At 43.6% G+C, this 20,464-nt stretch overlaps 5 protein-coding genes across 5 annotated transcripts; 1 reads left to right on the top strand and 4 right to left on the bottom strand.

Annotated features, from left to right (window-relative positions):
* Positions 1-603: 603 nt before the first annotated feature.
* Positions 604-1,867, bottom strand: AOL_s00078g396 (uncharacterized protein; the record flags this gene model as incomplete). Its single annotated transcript, XM_011123659.1, has 3 exons — positions 604-1,248; positions 1,351-1,506; positions 1,724-1,867. The coding sequence occupies 3 exons, from the start codon at positions 1,865-1,867 to the stop codon at positions 604-606; spliced, it is 945 nt and encodes a 314-aa protein (XP_011121961.1).
* A 3,504-nt stretch (positions 1,868-5,371) lies between these two features.
* AOL_s00078g395 (uncharacterized protein) lies at positions 5,372-10,148 on the bottom strand (the record flags this gene model as incomplete). The annotated part of the gene is made up of 3 exons (XM_011123658.1): positions 5,372-8,165; positions 8,242-9,079; positions 9,167-10,148. The coding sequence occupies 3 exons, from the start codon at positions 10,146-10,148 to the stop codon at positions 5,372-5,374; spliced, it is 4,614 nt and encodes a 1,537-aa protein (XP_011121960.1).
* A 2,845-nt stretch (positions 10,149-12,993) lies between these two features.
* On the top strand, positions 12,994-14,334 carry AOL_s00078g394 (uncharacterized protein; the record flags this gene model as incomplete). Its single annotated transcript, XM_011123657.1, has 5 exons — positions 12,994-13,032; positions 13,131-13,149; positions 13,270-13,400; positions 13,482-14,094; positions 14,165-14,334. 5 exons carry the CDS (start codon positions 12,994-12,996, stop codon positions 14,332-14,334), a joined length of 972 nt encoding a protein of 323 aa, XP_011121959.1.
* A 1,437-nt stretch (positions 14,335-15,771) lies between these two features.
* On the bottom strand, positions 15,772-16,554 carry AOL_s00078g393 (uncharacterized protein; the record flags this gene model as incomplete). Its single annotated transcript, XM_011123656.1, has 1 exon — positions 15,772-16,554. One exon carries the CDS (start codon positions 16,552-16,554, stop codon positions 15,772-15,774), a length of 783 nt encoding a protein of 260 aa, XP_011121958.1.
* A 1,319-nt stretch (positions 16,555-17,873) lies between these two features.
* On the bottom strand, positions 17,874-19,495 carry AOL_s00078g392 (uncharacterized protein; the record flags this gene model as incomplete). The annotated part of the gene is made up of 4 exons (XM_011123655.1): positions 17,874-18,013; positions 18,172-18,828; positions 18,892-19,030; positions 19,124-19,495. The coding sequence occupies 4 exons, from the start codon at positions 19,493-19,495 to the stop codon at positions 17,874-17,876; spliced, it is 1,308 nt and encodes a 435-aa protein (XP_011121957.1).
* Between the last annotated feature and the right edge of the window lie 969 nt (positions 19,496-20,464).

The following is a 20,464-nucleotide window of genomic DNA, read 5'->3' as shown; positions in this document are numbered from 1 at the left end:
TAAGAACTGAAGAAACCTATGTACGAAACGAAGAAGAGGAGAAAGGAAAAAAGAGGTTCAAGAAAACCCGCCCGAATAATCATGAAAAAGAAACAGGAGATGAAGAAGAAAAAAAATGAAGTGAATAGAAAGAAGATATGAATGAGTGACAAGAATAGAACACATTTTCTCCCGTGATCGCGCTCAAGGCGACAAGAAGAAAAATAGACATTACAAATCTGCTAATGCTTTTTGTGAAAAGACATCCTTCGTAATGCGTATAGGCAAAAAAAAAAAAAAAAAAAAGAGTTGCTCCAAAGGGGTATCTGGGCCCTAAGAGAATCAAATTTCAAGGCATGAGCTGGGGCAAACAAAAACACAATAAGGGCGCCGCAATCAATCCCTATAGGTGAAACCAAGCCGGGTATCTCTGATCGGAACCCGGGCTCCCCGGATGCTCAATGATGACGATGTCGGATGAAGTGGCGGAGAAAGGAATCCTCCTTCATAATCATATCCGTAATTTGCGCCGCTCATAGGTGCCCTTCCAGTTCATGTGCAAAAGAAGTATCAAAATAAACCAATGACTCCACTCCCATTTCCACCAATCTACGGTTCCCCATCTCACAGTAGGATCAAGTAATTCGAAGGCGCAATACCTGTTTCGCCAGTTTCTTTACGTGCCTGCCACCATCTACCAGAGACGTCTGAGACCTCCAGGATATCATGCTTTTGGAATGAGATTTCGTTGGCGTCTTCAGGGTTGGCAGTGTACGAATAAATAGCCTTTGCGCGGTATGGGTATTCGGTCGGCTTGTCCATCTGATCTTCCTCCTTTGGAGCCATGCTTCCACTGGCACCGCCCGAAGTTCCCGGTGGAGCACCGAACTTGGGAGCCTGCGACGATCGGTCGGCGACGCTTCCACCCATTGGCAGTGGCGAGGTAGCTTCCAAGCCGCTGAGTTGAGCAGAAGTGTACATCTGGGGGACGGGGTTATTGCTAATGGTCGTCTCAGGTCGTCGCGAATCGTAGTACGAAGCAGGATGGGCGCCATATTCACTTGGAGGCGGTCGCTGGGCGAAGGAGTCGATGTAGTGGTGTGTAACAGCATTTGGAGCAGTTCCGAAGTAAAAGATCCAAAGAACTGAGATCATGGAGAGGAGAATGTGACCAGCAGCAGCAGCCTGCTCAGTTCCGCTCTTTTGATAAATCAGTGTATTTGCAGAGGAGCTTGTAAGCACCAAACCGCTAGATAAATATCCGACAATCTGGAAGCGAAGATTTTAATGGTTAGCGATCGATCCTGTCGAAAGTTTTGCGAAAAGGGGAAGAGGAAGCGAAAAAAAATAAATATCAAAAAGGTTACATACGGCGACATTGTAGGAGTATATCGAATTAGACGCGACAACGACGGTGACACCTAGAATACAAAATAGTTCGTAGACGACGGCCCACCAGGCGAAGTTGGGAAAGCTGCCGTTTGCATCTGATATGGCGGATGTGACGAATGCTATTATCCACGCGAGCTGTAGATCAGGTAAGAAAGGAGGCAACGTTAGCGTGAATCCATCACCACGGACTAGGAAGTGAGACTGCGACTAAGATTGCGACAAGTAGGAGATCATCACTGTCACCATAATTACGATCACCTCGACCAGGTCGGAGGTCGTAGAAGAAGAAGAGAAGAAGAAAAAAAAAAGGCAGAATGAACAAGGGAGTAGGAGGAAGAGGAGGATGACATACAAATCCAATACCGATTGTTGTGAGAAAAAACGGGTCGCCAACAATGTTGCCAATGTCGAATTTGGACATAGATCGCGAGTACCGCGGCTGAGCTTGGTCGTTATTCATTGTGTAAGCTGTTGACTGGGGATAAAAGCTGGCCATTTTCTAGAAGGACGGTATTGAGGAGATGATGAAGATGAAGATGTCGATGGTGATGGTGATGGCGATGGTGATGGTGATGCTGGAGATGTGATGGAGATGGCGCTGGTAAATCCCCACGTTATGAGATTAAAAGGAGACAACCAACAACCTCCAACTCAGAACCTCTTTTCCTTCTCTCTTCCTCTCTTCTCTGTGGAAATCGATTATGGTATTAACGATGATAACTAATGGCTCGACCGGGAGCTTTTTTTTCCAATTATTATATCTCTCGTCTGTCTTCCTCCGGAATAAAAACGAGCGTAAGAACGAATGAATGTCGGAAATATGCGCTTGGTTGTCGGGTTTGGTTGAGTGGAGTGGAAGGATGGTTGGTCGCTTTTAAGAGGGAAAAGAAAGGAGGGAAAGGCCCAGCCAGAGAATTTCCAGACTAGCTGACTTGACCTGGCTGACTGACTGACAGTTTAAGGCTTTAAGGCTCCGCCCGAACACAAAACAAAAAAAATAAAAACAGTTTCCGGTTCCAGTCCAGGGGGGGCTTTCGACTATTCCCAGCAAGCTGCTATCTTACGTATACCCGGCTTTTTGTTTTATTGATTTTTCTTTCCTTGAGAAAAAATCGATGAAAAAAAAAGAAAAAGTTATCGGAATATGTATTTTTTGTACGAAAACACAGTTCTCGCTCGTCGATAATCAGTCTTGTACCGTTCGTCGGATTCGGATTCAAACAGTTGAACAAAAAGAACGAAAGTGAGAAATAAAAGGTACAACCTTTACACGGGGAAAGGAAAAAAGAGTGAGAAAAGACCTGGGATGAAAACGTTGAACAGAAAGAGAGGCTGCTTGTTATAATAAGAGAGAGCAGTTAGAAAGGGGTCCTCGTTTGCATCCGCATTGGCTGTGCACGCGGCAAAGAAAAGAAAAGAAAAGAAAGGGAAAAGGGAAAAGGCCCGTTTCAAAATGTACCACTCCGCTGGTAATTATATATTATTCTGGAGAGACGGTACCTTTTTTTACTATTGTTTCCCTTCCTTTGAGCAATAAGATCTTGCCAGAGAGAACAAACACTATCTGATACAGAAAGACCCGGGCCTGGTCGTCTGAGTTCCTCCTTGATAAGCTTGCCTAGAGTTAGACGGGACGGGAACAATACGAGGGTGTATCGTTATATTATTGAAACGAAAGAAACGAGGTTTTTTCCTTCTTGATATTCTCCGATTCGAAAAACTGTCCCGTTGGTGTATTATTACTGCATCAATCTGATATCGCTGCTGATGTAAGGTGATTGTAATCGTATCGTCTATATGAATCGAACCGAAGCGAACCGAACTCCAAATTGTATAATCGTGATGGTATGATATACTATATCGTGCGTCGTAAATACCTTGTTCTAGCTGTCAAAAAAAATAAAAAAAATATGCAATTGCAATGCAACCGCTTAGACCAGTAGCGCGAGCGAAGCCGAATACCCGTCAAGTCAAAAACTCGAACTAGTCGACTCTGCGGGCGAGAGACCCCGAATTTATTTTATTTTACATTACAACCTTCTTCCTTGTATATCCCTCATTGTTAGCATATTATTAATTAGGTAGATATAAGATATATAAAATATATAAAATAAACTCATCAATTCGTATTTCTTTCAACGGTTCAATGCACAGTAGAATCAATACGCGCTCGTATACACGCATTCCCCCAGACCAGCGCATTTACCGGACCTATGGGGATCCTAGGGCATGAAATCCCAACTTGGTGTTCGTCTTGTTGAAGTTACAAACCTTCCTATGTTTAGACCAACCTGAAGCGCCAATCAAGGAAACCGAACCCGAACTCGTTAATTAAAATATTAATCACCGCCGCCAGTTCACATGGTCAATTACAATGCATTGCACGCCGCCGCCAGGATCCAAAGCTCCGGTTAGATATTTTAGCCTAGGCAGGTATTGTAATGTGATCGTCGACCCCGCAAGGGCTTCTAAGAATATCAACGTTTACATTGTAAAGGACGACAAATGGCATGATTTTTCGTGGCAACGATATATATTCTCAAACGCCAACTGTTGAAGCCACCGCCAACTTGCAACATTGGACGAAAAAAAAAAAAATCGTGAAGGGATTAGTTACTTTGGCTAAATTATAAAGTGTACAAGTGGATACGGCTATACTTGACTATTACGACCTTATTGCGTAAAAATTATAAGATACTAGCACCGGCGGTGGTCTCATTGAGATCGATTTCCGTCCTTGAATGCCCGCACTTCATGAAGATCAGGACTTACGTCCCCAGGTTTCGATTTCTTTTTCGGAATTTCCTCTGCATTCAAGGGCCCTTTCCTCCGTTATAGGATAATAGGAATGTCGACATGTCTGCGAGATAACGGCCTGAAACTTCACAATCACAGCTTGCCACGACAGTATACTTGGTTGTTTAATCTTTTCATAGCACAATACAATATTAGAAACTCCGTTTTTGATCCAAATTACGTAGCTCGATCGAAAAAGCTTTACTGGATTCACCAAATGCGCTCTTTCCGTTAGCATTCGTAGGGCTGTCATGGAAAGAACCACCACTATCACGTCAACTAAAAGACCAGATAAAACACCTCAAACCGACCCCTTCATGTCACCAATGACATACATCCATAGGCCGGCCAGGTCAGAGCGTCTACAGATAGACGACCAAGCTGGGACACACGCTTGACTCTCGTACCTTGCAGTTATGTAAACCACCCCCATTTTAATCGAACGAATCATACACCCCAGACACCCCCCAAAAAAAAGCTCCCCAATAAATTGAAGCAAAAAAACTCGGGAGTTTTGACCAATCCCAGACGACGGTTTACCCTGCAAGGGGTCGGTTGTGCGGTTGCTTCCTGAAACACCTGCTGGTCCGACTCCCACAGCCCTGTTGGAGCCAGATTTTGTTTTTTTTGTTTTTTTGGGGGACCTTTTGGTTTGGGCGGGAAAAACTTCTTTGTGTGTGGTTTTTGCACTGCCCTTTGCTAGAGGATTTGAAACGGCGCGCGGGCTAGAGAGGATTGGGATAAGGATTGATTGATTGATTCTTTCTTTTTCTTCTGTGCCTTATGAAGCTATAATTGCGCACGAATGAGGCTCCTAGCTGAGGATGGGTGGATGTCATATGCATATATGATCATGTGGTTGCAATTGGTGAGGGCCGTGTGGTATTTTCATGCCAACACCATGACCATCCCAGTATGGATAGGATACTTGGAAAAACGATCACCAAAAAGTACAACAAAAACAACACCAGGATGGATTCGGGTTTGGGTACAAGATATAAATCTTCTCCTGTCCCCTCCCTGGCCCGGAATATATTATTTTATTCTCGAACACCCTATATAAGAACATTTTAAAATACTTTATAGGCTCTATTCAGTTGATGAGAATAATGAGTTTGTGAGAATAAATCTATTTATTCAATCAAACCCAACCAAGGCGAAAAAAACATCTAAAGAAAGATTACCATAAGACTAGAGCAGGCTTCTAGTTAGATTCGTCCATTCTTACAATTTCGTGTGATTCATCCAAGCAATGGGCCCCGACTTCAACACAATCAAGACAAAGATCGAAGTCCCCGTCAGCGCAACTTCTACAGTGGTAAAAAGCAGAGTTTTTTAAAATATCCAGACGACAAACATCGCAACCCCTACGGCCCTCATCAAGTCCATACCGGTTTCTCAGAGGTACGTCCATGTCAGGCAATATTATTCCTGTGCGCTTCGCATCTTCAATTAGAAGGTGCGCTATATTGTGATGTCCCTGCCTCTTCGCCCACCATATGATACTCCTACCAAATGCATCTTCGCTCTGTAGGTTCACGGCATTAGTTGCAAGAAGCATCCTAACCACTTCTTCATACCCCTTTCTAACTACTATTGATAGCAGTGTCGACCCGTAACTATCTTTACGGTCTAGTTCAACATCCCCAGCTGCGAGTATGAGCTTTAAAAGCGCCGTCTTTCCGCAAGATGCTGCATATTCAAACGGTGTCCAGCCCTCCAAAGCAGGAAGGTGAACGTCGGCGCCATTCCTCAATAGTAGCTCCACTACCTCGTTGGAAGCATGACACATAGCAAAAAAAAGCGGTGTAAAGTCATTCTTATTTTTTAAGTTGATTTGGGAGCCATGGTCTAGTAGGAACTGTATCATTTCCTGATTCCCTCGGAAGATAGCAAAAAACAATACTGTATTTCCATTTATATCCCTTGAGTCTATTGATGCACCATTTCGCAACATTAGTTCGACTACTTCCTTTTTGCCCTCTCCCGCAGCTAGAAATAGTGGCGTACGATGGTTGTCGTCTTGAATATCGACACTGGCGCCATGATCGATGAGCAGCTGAATGATTTCTGTACTCGTTATTTGTACCGCTTGGTGCAGTAGCGTCCGTCCATGAAGATCTATTGGGTCGTTTGTGCATATTGCACCGTTTTCCACCAACAATTTAACCGATCCAGCGTCCCTTTTATAAACTGCTGCATCCAACGGCGTCAAATTGTATCCTGCACACTTAACATTGACATTTCTCCCACTGTTTAATAAGCGTATCGCTTCTTCTTTGGAGCCGGAAGCGACTGCTAAGAATACAGGGTCAAGTTCTGCTATTCCGTAGACTCTAGCGCCGCGGGTTAGAAGCTTCTTGGCGGCATCAATACTGAAGAAGAAAGACTCCAAAGTTATTAATCGGTAGATATCATTGGCTGAACTAACTTTAACACCACTTTCCTCTATTATGTCCAATATCCCGTCTAATCCCTTCTCAGCAGCCCGGAGTAGTGGTGTTCTTGTAGTCGTAGTTCCACTAGCGACAAACCTCGACCAAGCAAAATTAATGTAGGCCTTAACCCGCATCGATATATCTAATGTCTGATAGACATAAAACACGTGTGTTTCTAGATCCATGACCTTCTCTTCATCCCCCTCTCTTCGGCCAAACAGATATCCAAACCCTCGAAGGGTTGGATCGTCCGAGGTGCTTTCCCGCAAGTCATTATAGGATCGATGCAATGGCTTATAAACGATCTCGATCCTATATTCGAAGTTCGGTTGGGCTCCCTTTCGGAATAATAGTCTGGCAACCGCCTCCGAGTTTCCCTCGACAGCAAGGACGAGCGGGGTGATGCCATTTTTTGCCCCTGTCTCTGTATCCGCGTCGTAGCTCAACAAAAGTGAAGCAACTTTCTCATACCCTCCCCAGGCTGCCCAATGCAGAGATTGCAATCCATATTTATCTTCTGCATCGACTTGAACCCTGCCAGTTTGAAGAAGTCGATCTACTATGAGCTCATATCCATTTTTCGAAGCCCACAGCAGCGCAGTTCGGCCATACATATCCCTTTTCTCGGGATCGGCTCCCCTCGCGAGCAGCAGCGTGACAATAGTCACATTTCCGTATCGTGAAGCATATATAACTGGTGTCTGCTGGTAGCTGTCTTCTATATCCGGGTTGTATTCAGCTAGTAGGGAGTTTACTATATTATTGGCTCCGAAATATGCCGCCAAGTGCAGTGCAGTCACCCCCCGTGGAACGCGTTGGCTATAGCCATGGCCAGTAACTCCCCGTTCCAGAAACTCCGGGTACCCTTCTCTTATACGTTCAGTTAAGACTGCTTGAGCTGCCGCCTCTACGTTTGATGCGGACCTGAGGAACTTTATGACGGGTTGAGAATTCGCAGCTGCCGACATATCGCGGGCATGGTGTCCCCAATTTCTCGTAGCATAGTCGTAAAGCGGGTTTAGTTGCATGCGAAGTTTGAATTCGCTATCGGACGAACAGAATCCACTACCAAAAGCGGAGAACGATAAATATGTCGTACAAACTGTCAAAATTTCTGCGTCCGCATTTGGGAACCATTTCATTCTCTCGCGTTGGAGGTATTCTTGTGTGGTATAGTGAATTAGACGAACCATGCCGCTTTGGTTGTCAGACCTTCTGCCGCTCTCCCTTTCAACAGTGACGAGTCCACAACAAACGGAAACAATAAATTCAATATCAGAAATATTTTCTTCTTCGAATTCCGTATCATCTATCTCGACTGCTAGGGCGTGTAGTAGTTCCGAGCTATTCAATGGTCTTTTAGAGCATACGATCCAGGAGAGAGTTTGTTTTGCCAACTCTGCATGGTCGGTTCGCTGCCCGACGACTCTTTCCATCGCGTCATCATATGCCTGATCATAAGACCCATGTCCTGCTGATAATCGGGAAAGCACCTTTTTAATGGATGCAACGGACTTTTTCCCTATCAATGAGTCCATGTGCAGTCGAGCCAGGAGGAACCTAAAGTTATCAGGTCCTCAGCAATATTCACGTGATACTTAGAGACGCCGTAAACGTAAGATAAATTTGTACTTACATCCCATCTACTGATCCACTGATAGATTTTCTGATTCCTTCCTTCAAATCCGAATTTTTCGCAACAAATCGAGGTAACTCTCGCATACGGCCATTCAAGTATCTATTTATGTCTTCACTGTGGGCTTCTATTTTCAGTTTCCTGCTTTCTTTGAACTCGCCCGCGATCTCAGGGATGGGTCTAGAGGTTACAAGAATGTTAGCACCAGACTCACTCTGGAGATCAAGTAATTCTTCCAGAAGTTTTGTGCGGCAGTCGTCATCGGTTTGGCATTCATCGAGTGCGTCCACAATAAAAAAAACTCTCGTATACAAGGCGACTACAGATCGAAGGGCTTTTATAACCTCATTCTGTAATGGCCTTGTCTTGGGCTTTTGATGTTTGAAGTATAGATCTTCCACTGCATCTGGTGAACAGCGTGGACGTGTCTGAGCCAATTGTTTAAGCAAGCTCAAAAGCAGACTATCTATTTTTTGTTCGCCTCCTCGACGGAAATCAAAGTAAATATAAGATACCCCGATTGTGGGGTCTTTGTCGTGTTCTTCAAGAAGATAATTGATGACAATCGATGAGAGGATTGTTTTCCCTGCTCCAGGTATACCTGGGCAGAACAGTGTTTCTGCACGAAGTCGGTGCCATTCCTGAAACTCATGCGAGTCTAGAAACCACTGACCAGTCTCGGGCCCTCGTCTCCCAATGTGATCACTCTGTCGCGGAGCATAGTCGATAAGGGTAAGCCAGTTTAGCATCTTCTCTTCTTCTTGACTTTGTTGGCGTCTATTGATAAGTTCAGCCTTCGTCGCGATCCCCGAAACTTCACTATGAAGCTCTCCAAGAACTATTGATTCAATTGTGATCATTAGTGATTTAAATTTAATTCGGAACCAATTCGTCGGCAACCCCAGTGTAGGGGTATCCTACGTACGCTTTTCTATATGAACCCCATTCCATGGTTCTAAAGGAGCTATTTTCTCTGGCGTTAACACACATAAGAGCTCTTTTGCATATGCAGCAGCGGCAAGAGCGGCATAGTTGTGCCAGTTATCGTTTTTGTGTGAATCTGAATAGTCGCAGATGCCTCGAATTATAAGGCAAGGGAAATTATTCATTAAACCCCCCGCTTCCATTTCGAAACATAAAATATTTGATTCAGAACCAGCATACTTATTTCTTTCCACTGCATCCTTCATAACTGAGTTAGCGGATGCAATGGTGCCATAATGAACTGTGACCGCTCGTTTTCTTTGACGGACTGGACGTTCCTCTAATTCGTCATCAGCACACTCATCGCAACCCCCCATCGATATCTTCCCTGATACATGTTGGTAGCTCGAGCGATATAGTTTGTCCTCGCTCGGACGCGTAAACTCCGGCATATCATCCATCAAACTGATATGTTTAGCAATTCCATCTAGCTCCAGAGGGTCCTGATGAAGCCGTATCATCTCGGGAATAACTTTGAGAAGAACCCCGGGAGGAGCATTCAATTGGCCAGACTGCTGGAACAAGCCATTCGATAACCGCTTTCCAAAATCATATTGTACAACGCCACCGCATTTTCCATTTGGGACTCCCACGACAACATCACCAAGACGAATATCATTTTTTGGTGTTGGTGCACCGCCTCCGATTCCCACCATCAATGCGAATTTTAAGCTTGGGAACGATCGAACCATATCTCTTGCCGTGGTAGCAGCAGCGCTGGTGCCGTAGCGCCCATACGGTAAGCATACAATTATCACATTATGCCCACCAATACGGCAGTAAAAGTAAGTGTTCTCGTCGTGTATCTCGTTTTCTTTCACCCCACTAAACCGTTGATCACACATTCGAGTTGCGGCGTGGTATTCTTCCTGCAGAGCACATATCCATCCTACTGTATAATCCTGGATTCGTGGTTCTGACATAGTGAGTTTTTTTTTTTTTTCAAATAACCAATACTGGGCACGCGCGTATAGCACTAAAACTTTTGGACTTCAGAGGTGAATAGTACGCTGAGCATAAAGAGGAGTTGAAATATTTTATAGAGAGGCTTGAGGCCGAGGCTGTTGACTTTACCAAATTCCCTCAGGAACCGGAGCCGGTCGAAAGTCCCAGTTTTTATACCTTCAATGCAGCTACTTGACGGCTGTAAAAGTTCATCCCCAGTTAGATTCTTTTGTTTCTGCTTTTAAATTTGTGTACAGCACATGTGCATAGCGAAGTATCCACTGCGAGTCGCCGTAAAGCAGACTCAGTGTTACACCAAGAAAACAAAGGACCATGGTTGGCGAATCAGGGATCGTCCCCGCGTTATGGCTAGTGTGTATGCTCGCTCACTTCTGTAACCCCTCTTATCCTTGCGCAACAAATGGCTCCCGGCATGCATGCTTTGGTGCATGTTGCGCTGGCCGGTTGGCTGATTTTTATGCGCTTGATATCCATGGATATCCAACAGTAGATATTTAGCTGACCTACGTCTTTAACTTACGTAGCTTACGAAAAAAATCAAGAAGGCTCCAGTACATGTATGAGACATATTTTCTATGGAGCCTCCCGCTTACCCTTATATGGGATCAGAATTAGTTTAACTAGTCCGCCGTACCGTATTCTAAGATCGATAACTTTTACTCATTCTGCCGCCAAAGAGGGGCTGAATAGCAAGCTACCCCGACTGGAGTTGACCAACCGTTCCATCAAGATATATAGGAAAATTAGAATGATATGCATTTCTGGTTCAGCCTACTTGGCTTTGTTAGGTTGGTCAACTATTTTTTTAGTATATATAAAAAAAGTATTGTAGGTCTATAAATCTATTAATCATGCGGCCGTTGTATGCCCATGTGAAACCTATGCCTATCTTATTTTCACGCCTTAAGCGATTGATAGCGGATGATATAAATATAGTTCTAGGTATGCTTTTAAATTTGATTGACGCCACATTATTACACTGCGACATTTGTCTTGATGGTGAATTTCACGTTGGTATGATATAGGTAGTCATCGATAAAATATAATACCATTTGTTCTATTACCCGCCACAGTTATGGTATGCGGCTGCTTGGCATGTATTTGCGAGCCTCGAGACCAGAATATCCCGAACAAGAATAAAAAAGTTTTCCATGTGTGCCAATAGTAAGATTTAATGAATACAGCGGACATCAAGAGGTAGGTAAATGCTCACTTAAGTATCTGGTTTTGACAATAAAAACATCCCGCCTTAATTATACAACTTCGCGGAACTCCCATGACTTTGACTTTGTCAATTTTCTAAATCGAGAAATGTAAAACCGGCGGCACTTATGGATGAATATGAAATTTCAACTCCAATAATATTAGCCCAGGGTATTCGGAGACAAAACTATCGAAGAAAGCGTATGTCTAGCAAGCATATCGATACCATCTGTCGAAACCCCATTTTTAAAATTTTAAGCTTGCCGAGTGAGTGGTATTTTTGTTTCCCCAATTGCAAATTTAGGCTAAATCCGAACCAGCTAGTACCAGCATCCCGGCATCAGCTTGAGCCCAACAAAGCTTTCATCGGCCGAAGCGCAAACATCTCGTGTTCGGACCGGTCGAAGGCAAAGCAGCACATGACGTCAATTGAAGAAATCCCCCCAGAAATTTGCAAAAGCTTCAAAGCGATGGGAATCGATAACAATCGTCAATGAGTAAGCTGAAGTAATCGGGTTCAATCGATTAGAATTCTAACTAGTTAACGTTAGTAATCCCAAAATACCAAGACATACATACATACATCAATTACTTACATCAATTGATAGGTCTGTTAGCCTTTTCCAGGGTCTCAAAAACGGCTGACCTAGGCTCGACTCGACTCGCGGCATTCGGCCGGATGTGAGAAAGCACAAGTACCTATCGTACCTCCCGTCCAATCCAGCAAAGCATAGGATTCAAACCCAGGCCATTTTGGCTTTGTAAAATGCCTCTTAACTTGAAAGGAACGTGGACGTACTATCTTGTCGAAATAATTTGGCTTAGTTATCACCCTGCAGGTGCTTACACAGTACATACATACATTGCTGTGGACCTAGTTCGCCCCGCCGCCGCCGGAACTAGCCTGGTCCTTGGCCCTTGAATTCCCATGAACGTGCGACACAAGGCGGGATATCGACGGAGACAGTAAAAACCAAGAAGAGTATCTCGAGCTCCCCCACTTAGGATCAATTTTAATTTTTTTTTCGTTGGATCATGTAATGTAATGTAATTTAATGGATGAGGGTTCCCGGACCCCAACGGAATTGTCAATAGCCATGGGGGGAAGAGGGGATTCACAGTACGTGGAGAGAAGTTTATAAAAGGGCGTGGAGGGGCACCACCGCACTCTGGCCGCGTCTTCTTGAGTAGTTCTTCCCATTGCGTAAAGATTCAACCACTTCCATTTTTTTTACTCGGAAAAATTCTCCCGTGAGAGTACGAATTCGCCGATTACAATCGCATAGCATCCGGACGGTATATATAAAAAGGTGAGAGATATAGAAAGTACCGCTGAATCGAATCAGTATTATATTTTGTGGTTGGCATTGTATTGGTGTTGTATGGTTGCAGCTGCAGCGGTTGCCCCTCCTTGATTATATCATAGCTGTCCGCCACCCCAAAATAGCTTTCCAGCGAGACCGGACATAAAAAGCTCCCCCCGCCACCAAACTCAATCTTTCAATTCAATACCATCACCATAACTTCCATTCTGCCAGTTACTTACAATCGCGAACTTTTCTCTTACTAGTTCGACAAAATTCCATCCTACGATTTACAATGGCTTCTTCATTAGATCAACTCAAGGCCTCTGGCACAGTAAGTTCCGAGCTACCCCACCATGGACAGCTCCTGGTTGGAGCGTGGCCCAAATCAAAGGATATGAAAAATTTCTAACTATGTTTTTTCTATTATAGACTGTCGTCTGTGACTCCGGTATGCTATTCAATACCTACTCCTATTTGCCCTTTTCGACGGATCCGGAAGATCCAAATACTGGACCCTACTTTTGGAGAGCTCGGATTGCTGACGGGGGAAATATATGTTGAATGCTAGGCGACTTTGCTACCATTGAGAAGTACAAGCCACAGGATGCCACTACAAACCCATCCCTTATCTTGGCCGCTGCTAAGAAGCCCGAGTACGCCAAGTTGATCGATGCCGCTGTTGAGTACGGCAAGCAGAATGTATGTTCTTCTTCGCATACAAATATATACGCGCATTCTATCTACCGGAGATATGCATACTAAGTAGACTTTATCCTATAGGGTTCCACCATCGACGAACAAGTCGATGCTTCCCTCGACCGTCTCCTCGTCGAATTCGGCAAAGAAATCCTCAAGATCGTCCCAGGCCGTGTCTCCACCGAAGTCGACGCCAGCTTCTCCTTCGACAAGCAAGCTTCGATCAACAAGGCCTTGAGCATCATCAAGCTCTATGAGTCCGTTGGTATCTCCAAGGACCGTATCCTCATCAAGATCGCCAGTACCTGGGAGGGTATCCAAGCCGCCAAGGAATTACAAGCACGGGGTATCAACTGCAACTTGACACTATTGTTCAGCTTGCCCCAGGCCATTGCTGCCGCTGAGGCCGGTGCTTTCCTCATCTCTCCATTTGTTGGCAGAATCTTGGATTGGTTCAAGGCTGCTACTGGAAAGACCTACTCCGGTGCTGAGGACCCTGGTGTCAAGAGCGTCGAGAGCATCTTCAACTACTACAAGAAGTTCGGATATAACACCATTGTTATGGGAGCCAGCTTCAGAAATACCGGAGAGATCGTTGAGCTCGCTGGATGTGATTACTTGACTATCTCCCCCAACTTGTTGGAGGAGCTTTACAACAGCACAAACGCTGTTCCAAAGAAGTTGGATGCTGCTAGTGGTATGTTTTATTAACTCCATAAACCATTTTCAAAAGATTATATCACTGACTGTTACTTTTTTTTTTGTAGCATCCACCCTCGACATTGAGAAGAAGTCCTACATCAATGACGAGGCTACTTTCCGCTACGATTTCAACGAAGACCAGATGGCCGTTGAGAAGTTGAGCGACGGTATCAGGAAGTTCGCCGCCGATGCTGTTACCCTCAAGGGAATCTTGAAGACCAAGTTGTCTGCTTAAACGCATGGCATAAGAGATTGAAAGAAAAAAAATTACACGACACTACCTTGACATCACACGAAGTGTAAAAGCCCCAAAACCCGCTCCCTTCGTTTTCTTTTAAACCCCTTTCTCTCGCTCGGGAAACCTTTCTTTCCTTCCTTTCCTTTTCTTTTAGTTGGCGGCCTTCTCTTCGAAAATTTGTAATGCTGGCCTTAACTTAAGTTTCTTTTTTTTTTCTGGGAAATTATCTGGGATAACGCTACGACTGTACTGAATAGTTTTTTTTTCGAAGTACTTTCGTAGCCTTCTTTCCTTTCTATGTTTTTTGTATTTTTTTTCCCCTCCCCTTTATGCGAGTAAAAAAGAAATGGTTTAAAAAAGCGAATTGAAAGTATATTTTTGGGAAATGCTTTGCGATTATATAAATCTTTTTTTTAGATATTTAGGTTCGTGGTATACGTATAAGTATTCGGGTAGACGTACAGGGAACTTATGCTATTATTTAACAATGTTCGCATGGGGTTTTAAATTTTTTTTGTAGATGTTGTAGTTGTATATGTATATTGTACTACGGATTTGGTGGTATTCAGGATCCGATGTGAATTCGAAGCAAAAAAAACGACGATGCCTATTACGTGTATAAATAAGTAAGTAAGTAAGTGTCTACCTGCTTGTAGATAGTATTATAAGTAATGCTTATTCAGGTAGGTAGCGTTCCACGGGACTTGCGACTGGTTTTGTTAAATATTATGTAAAATGGTAAACTATGGGAATTAGCCTTGCAAATAAGTATATGCATATATATGGTAGTCTCGTATCGCAGACACGGTCCACACTTTGTATATGGTAGTGGGTTAATAGGTACTTAGTTGTAGGATTAGTGTTAGTATATAGACGGTTAATAGATACGGGATAACCTAATATATGCATACGTATTTTGAATAGAGGACCCCCCATATAGTAGCTAAGCAGTTTTTGACTGTATTGGGTTTAGAGAATGTTGGTCGAAGTCGTATGTATAAGTTGGGGAGTCTGGCGACGAGACAAGTCGTATGCAGTCGAATCTGTCTGCACAGTTTGGGTGTTTATCGACGAGACTCGACCTGCTGGATGTTTAATTTGTCTTTTGGTGGGTGATGGGATGGGATCGTACAATGGTTGGAAGCATAGGGTTGGATACCCTCCCCGCTGGACCTTTTTATATTGTCCCGGTCCCCGGGCCCCTCGCACGCATACCTTACTGGGCCTTATGGTTGTATAGTTGGAATTCTTGATATGGAGTCTTCACTAGGCCGAGATTTAGAACAAGCTTATGATGTAAATTTTTTAGAGGGGACTAGAGATTGGCAGTCAAGTATGGGATTACTTATCATATTTATTTCCGGCTCATCCACGCCATTCTGGATAATAATTTACATGGAATGGTGCATACAGCAGGATCCACCTTGGGGGAGGCTAAACGGGAATGAATCCCTTAGCATTACCACTAGGCGATACGCTAATCACCGGAAGACCTAATCTTTCCCAGTTGGCTTGTCCCCAATCGTGCCCCCGACATCGACAAAGCCTAGGGTAATAAGGTCTCTTCCTCTGCAGGGCCATATATTTCCGACAGGCGAGTAACATTCTCACAGCCGCCCGTCTCTCGTTAAGCATAAACGCCGTCATCGCTGCGACATCATTCACGCAGTCATTTGTCTTTTCCCTCAGTGCAAGCAAATGGGAAAGATACTCCTCATAATTCCTCCTCGTCAGAATCCTATTCGAATTGTGAATTTTAAAAACCGCTGCTTTTTGGAGAACCTCGCGGCATTTAAGTTCGGTGGTCAGTCCCCAATAGAAATTCCTGTTGACTAGGTCGCAAAGATATTCTGTTTTTCTCTGTTCTTCCGGGTCTAGATAATAAGGCTGAAATTTCGTCATAGTCCTCAGGGCCATGTGAACGTTGCGGAAATGGTTGAGTGCAAAGTATTCGTTTGCTTCGAGTTGTTGACAGGTTAATTCGATGCTTAGGGATAGGTTGTTCATGCCGTCAATTACACGGGTTCCGGTGAGTCGAACGGGGTTTGAATCTTCCATTTCCATGCGGAATTCGATGCAATCTGAATTTGCCTTTTCGACTGCTTGTTCGAAGTGGTTTAGGTTGGTGATTTGGGGGAGTTCGAGTGCAGCTAGGGTGGCGGGGTCGGTTTGGGTAGAGGCGTCTTGGACGCTTTGTTCTCGGTATACTCCCACCATGTTGAATATTTGGTTATATTTTATAATAATAATAACCTAGTATACTCGAGTAGTTTGTATAGGTATTATTGTATTCATCGATCAAGTTGTTGGTGGGAGCTCGAGGGGGTTAGGAGGACAATGTCAAGTTGCGTCCTGGGATGGGATTATAAGGCGACCCGGCTGGGTTTATTTTACTTTTCCTCCAAAAGAAAGGGACTAGCCATTCACTGCTGCATAGCGGATATAAATACTTAAATATCAGATATATGTGGGAAGTAAATATTTTATTTTTTTTTCCAGTTGGGACCCTCGATTGTGTGTGTCCGATCATGATCAGCGTGGGTCGCATGGTCCGACAATTAATTACAGACCGATCTGCTTAGTATATATAGGTATATAGGGTATCTTAGCTAGCCAGGGTTTGCAATTAATGTTCTTTTATAGAGTACTTCCTATCGATAAATTTATAAATGGAGTTCAGGACCATTAATATTATTTATCTAACTGGACCATTTATCCATTCATACTTTAAACTTTCAATAAGGGTTTCTTGTTGTAATTGTTGGAATTTGGTGGCGGACGACGCACACGAATATATATCGGATCACAGCGTATAACACTATTAACATTGTTCCACGAGTTCTGAGGTCTGGATTTGGGTGCTTCCTCGTTTTGGATGTGTAAGTTGTGTTGAGTCGTGTGGTTTTCTTCCAACCACACTAGTACTAGCTACTAGTATTGTCTGGATATTTCCTATGCAATGGTCATTCTGAGGGCTCCTCCGGCCGCCTGGATTTCTGTTTGGGGTTCATTATGCTGTGATTGCTTTGTTACACTTTTGAAAATTCGGGAAGGGTAAAAGTATCAAAAGAACCTGTTTTTTGAAGCATTTCTTTAAAAAAATTTTCAATTATCATTAGAAGAGATAGAAGTTTTATATCGACGTCGACTGCAATGTTTACTGATTTTCAAGTTACTTGCCGTCTAAACTTATTGATGATGAAGGCAAAATAAAACTTTCCATTGAACTATATATAAAAATTCATAGCCATGTTGTTTGATATGATATGAAATAAATTGTGAACTAAGTTTTGATTTATGAAATTGATACGAAAAGAAGTTGAAGTTGATATCGACGTTACCGGCCTGAGGTTTGATATTACTGTTTTGAGAAATTTAAGCGAGCTAGATCAGTGTCCCGGATCAACATCGATTGCATTGATTTAACAACAAACACTAATATAGCTAATAACACCATCATGTGACCATACTCCTGACTCTGTTCAAATTCGAGATAACAAAAACCATCAATTCTATTTTTATGATCATATAAGTCTCTATTCATTCACCTCTCGTAGCCTATGCTCGAAATATTGGGGACTGATCGTCATAGTTGGCGGCCAGTTCTTTTTCTGTTCTTCGGTTTTCTGGCCCCACATTCTAATGCGGCGCTGGAGGTAGTCGGCTGCAATTATGGCTGTAGATCGAAAGATACCAGATCTTGTTAACGGAAATGTTTCTCACAAGCCACATTATTCGGCAAGCCCATAGAAATTTTGATGAAGAACAAAATCCAAAAAAAGAAAAGAAAAGAAAAGAAAAGAAAAGAAGAAGGGGAAGGGGGTTATAGCTTACCAGTCTCCCTTGGCTTCTCTTGCGGAACTAAATGCCCACAGTCTGGAACGAAATGCATCTCGCAAGGTTGCGGTGTATTAATCATTTTCAGCTCGTTCTTGTTACCCCAATTGATAATACTGTTTTGACCTTGTATATAGCAGACGGGAATTTTCATATCTTTGAGGCGAAAAAATACCTCCTTTGATTCGGTTCTATCCTGCTCGCTTGTTTTCCAGAATGTAAAAACCTCTTGATGTTTTGTAGTACGGAGGGTTACAGCGTTTTCGCCAACTTTTGTAATATCTGGGTAGAGAGGTGTTGGAACCTTACGGAGTCCATATTTCATGTGAAGATCGAGGACTCTAGAATCCCAGTTCTGATAGAAGGGACGGGATTTAAAGAATTCGATGGCTTCTTCGTAAGATAACCAGATATCACGGCGCTTAGCAGATAGAGTTGCAGGATTTGCAGGAGCAGGGCCGGGAAGGGCTGGAAGCGGGGAGATTATAGGGTCGATACCGATAATACAGCTGAATAGGGTCGGATGCATGAGAGAAAGATGAAATATCTGAGCGCCACCCATGGAATGGCCGACTGCAGCTATAGGTCGAACGAATTCATTTGGGAGGTGCATAATCAAAGAGAGAAGATCGCGAGAGTGGTCGAACCAGCTGACTGTATTTCAAATTGATGGTCAGCATGCTTACCGATTGACAATACATAGATTTTGATATATACCTTCCCCACCAAGTTTCTTCTCGTTCAGTACACCGGAATCTCCCTGATTATGGAAATCTGCCATCCAAATACTTCGAATTCTGACGCCTTTCTTTTCATATTCTTCCACTAAACACTCAAAAAAGGGCTCATATAATTCCTATGCATAGGGCACAAGCGGAGCGTTAGCTTTTAACCCTGGTGCAGTCCCAAGATTATATTGGCTCTTCATTCATGGTTACTATATCCATACCTTGTGAAAGGCATTCCCATGCGCAGCAAGTATCGTCAGATCCCCGGGTTTAGGATTGGGATTGTTCACAGGCCTGTAGCAGTTAGCCACAAGTTGGAGTTTATCGCCCCCATTCCAAACGCCACGTATAGGCTCCCGAATAGGAAATGCCGGGACGATGTGCTTTTTGACTCTTAAAACACCGTTACTCGTTGTATACGGTTCGGTATTGATTAACTTCGACGTTGTTGAAAGCGCCCTGGAAGCGACCAAACACAATTTGGGACATCGAGCGGCGTTGTATTTTGTTAAATTCAAGAGTTGGGGACGAGAGGCTAGGAGCCGCTGCTGACGGTGACATTGGACGAGGAAATTCACGCGAATGGGGAGCATGTTGAATGATGATTAAAATGATGGGTCAAAGGTTGCGGGCCTAAGTCTAAAGGGCGATAGGGATAAGATATGGGGGCCTAGCAGGAAATTTAGTAAGCTTATCAGCAACAGCATATATCCTAATCTCCGTGTCTTCGGACTAATCTACCCCCACGTAAAGGATTTTAGACTTCTAAACTGGGAAATTATCCTTTACCGCTGCCGGAGGCATATATAGAGTATGCACATGAACAGGAAAGCCCACTTACTAAATATAATTTCAATCGGTACCTCCGGTATACAGTAGTGGTACCCGCACCTACTATAGTTGGCAAAGTTGTCTAGTACCACATGCACATAACTTGAAGGGGAAAGTTGCTTTCAAGTAACCAAAATGACGGTTAACTGAAGCTGTACTTAACTAAGATGTATATATGGAGCAGCTAGGGTAATGCATATGCATAGAAGAATTAGGCCTTTAGAAATGATGGAGAATCGCAATAAACTGTCCTGGACTTTATATGCGTGAAAAGAAGGCAGGTCTAGAACCGATTCGTCACTAGCTAGGGGCGGCCAGAAAGAAACACCTCTCTGTTATAGAATTATCTTCGACAAATTTCAGGCTAACGTAGTCGCATATGAGACCCACCTCAATACGGCCATATCCGCTGCTTTATCTGCCTACTCGTCCCGGCTTACCTGTTTTCAAGTTTTCGCCGTTCCCGCTGAGCCCAAGTTTTCAAGTGTTTGCTTATATTTTTGGCATCCCTAGGTTCTAACTCTTTCCAAATAAAGACGGCTATCTTAGAGTGTGGAGGCGGCTACCTGGGTCTGTATTCTCTTCACGTTTTGCTCGCGTTCTCTTCCTTGAAAGTAAACATACATTCCGGTTTTTTGCCGCTTTCTCCACTGAGTCCGTCCACTGAGTCAGTCCACTGAAAACCATTTTCCACTAAGCTAAGCGATTGAATATAAAGCACTGTTCATGGG

This window comes from Orbilia oligospora (genome assembly GCF_000225545.1).
Source record: "Orbilia oligospora ATCC 24927 unplaced genomic scaffold scaffold00078, whole genome shotgun sequence".
NCBI lineage: Eukaryota > Fungi > Ascomycota > Orbiliomycetes > Orbiliales > Orbiliaceae > Orbilia > Orbilia oligospora.
This window is presented reverse-complemented; position numbering and strand designations above follow the sequence as displayed.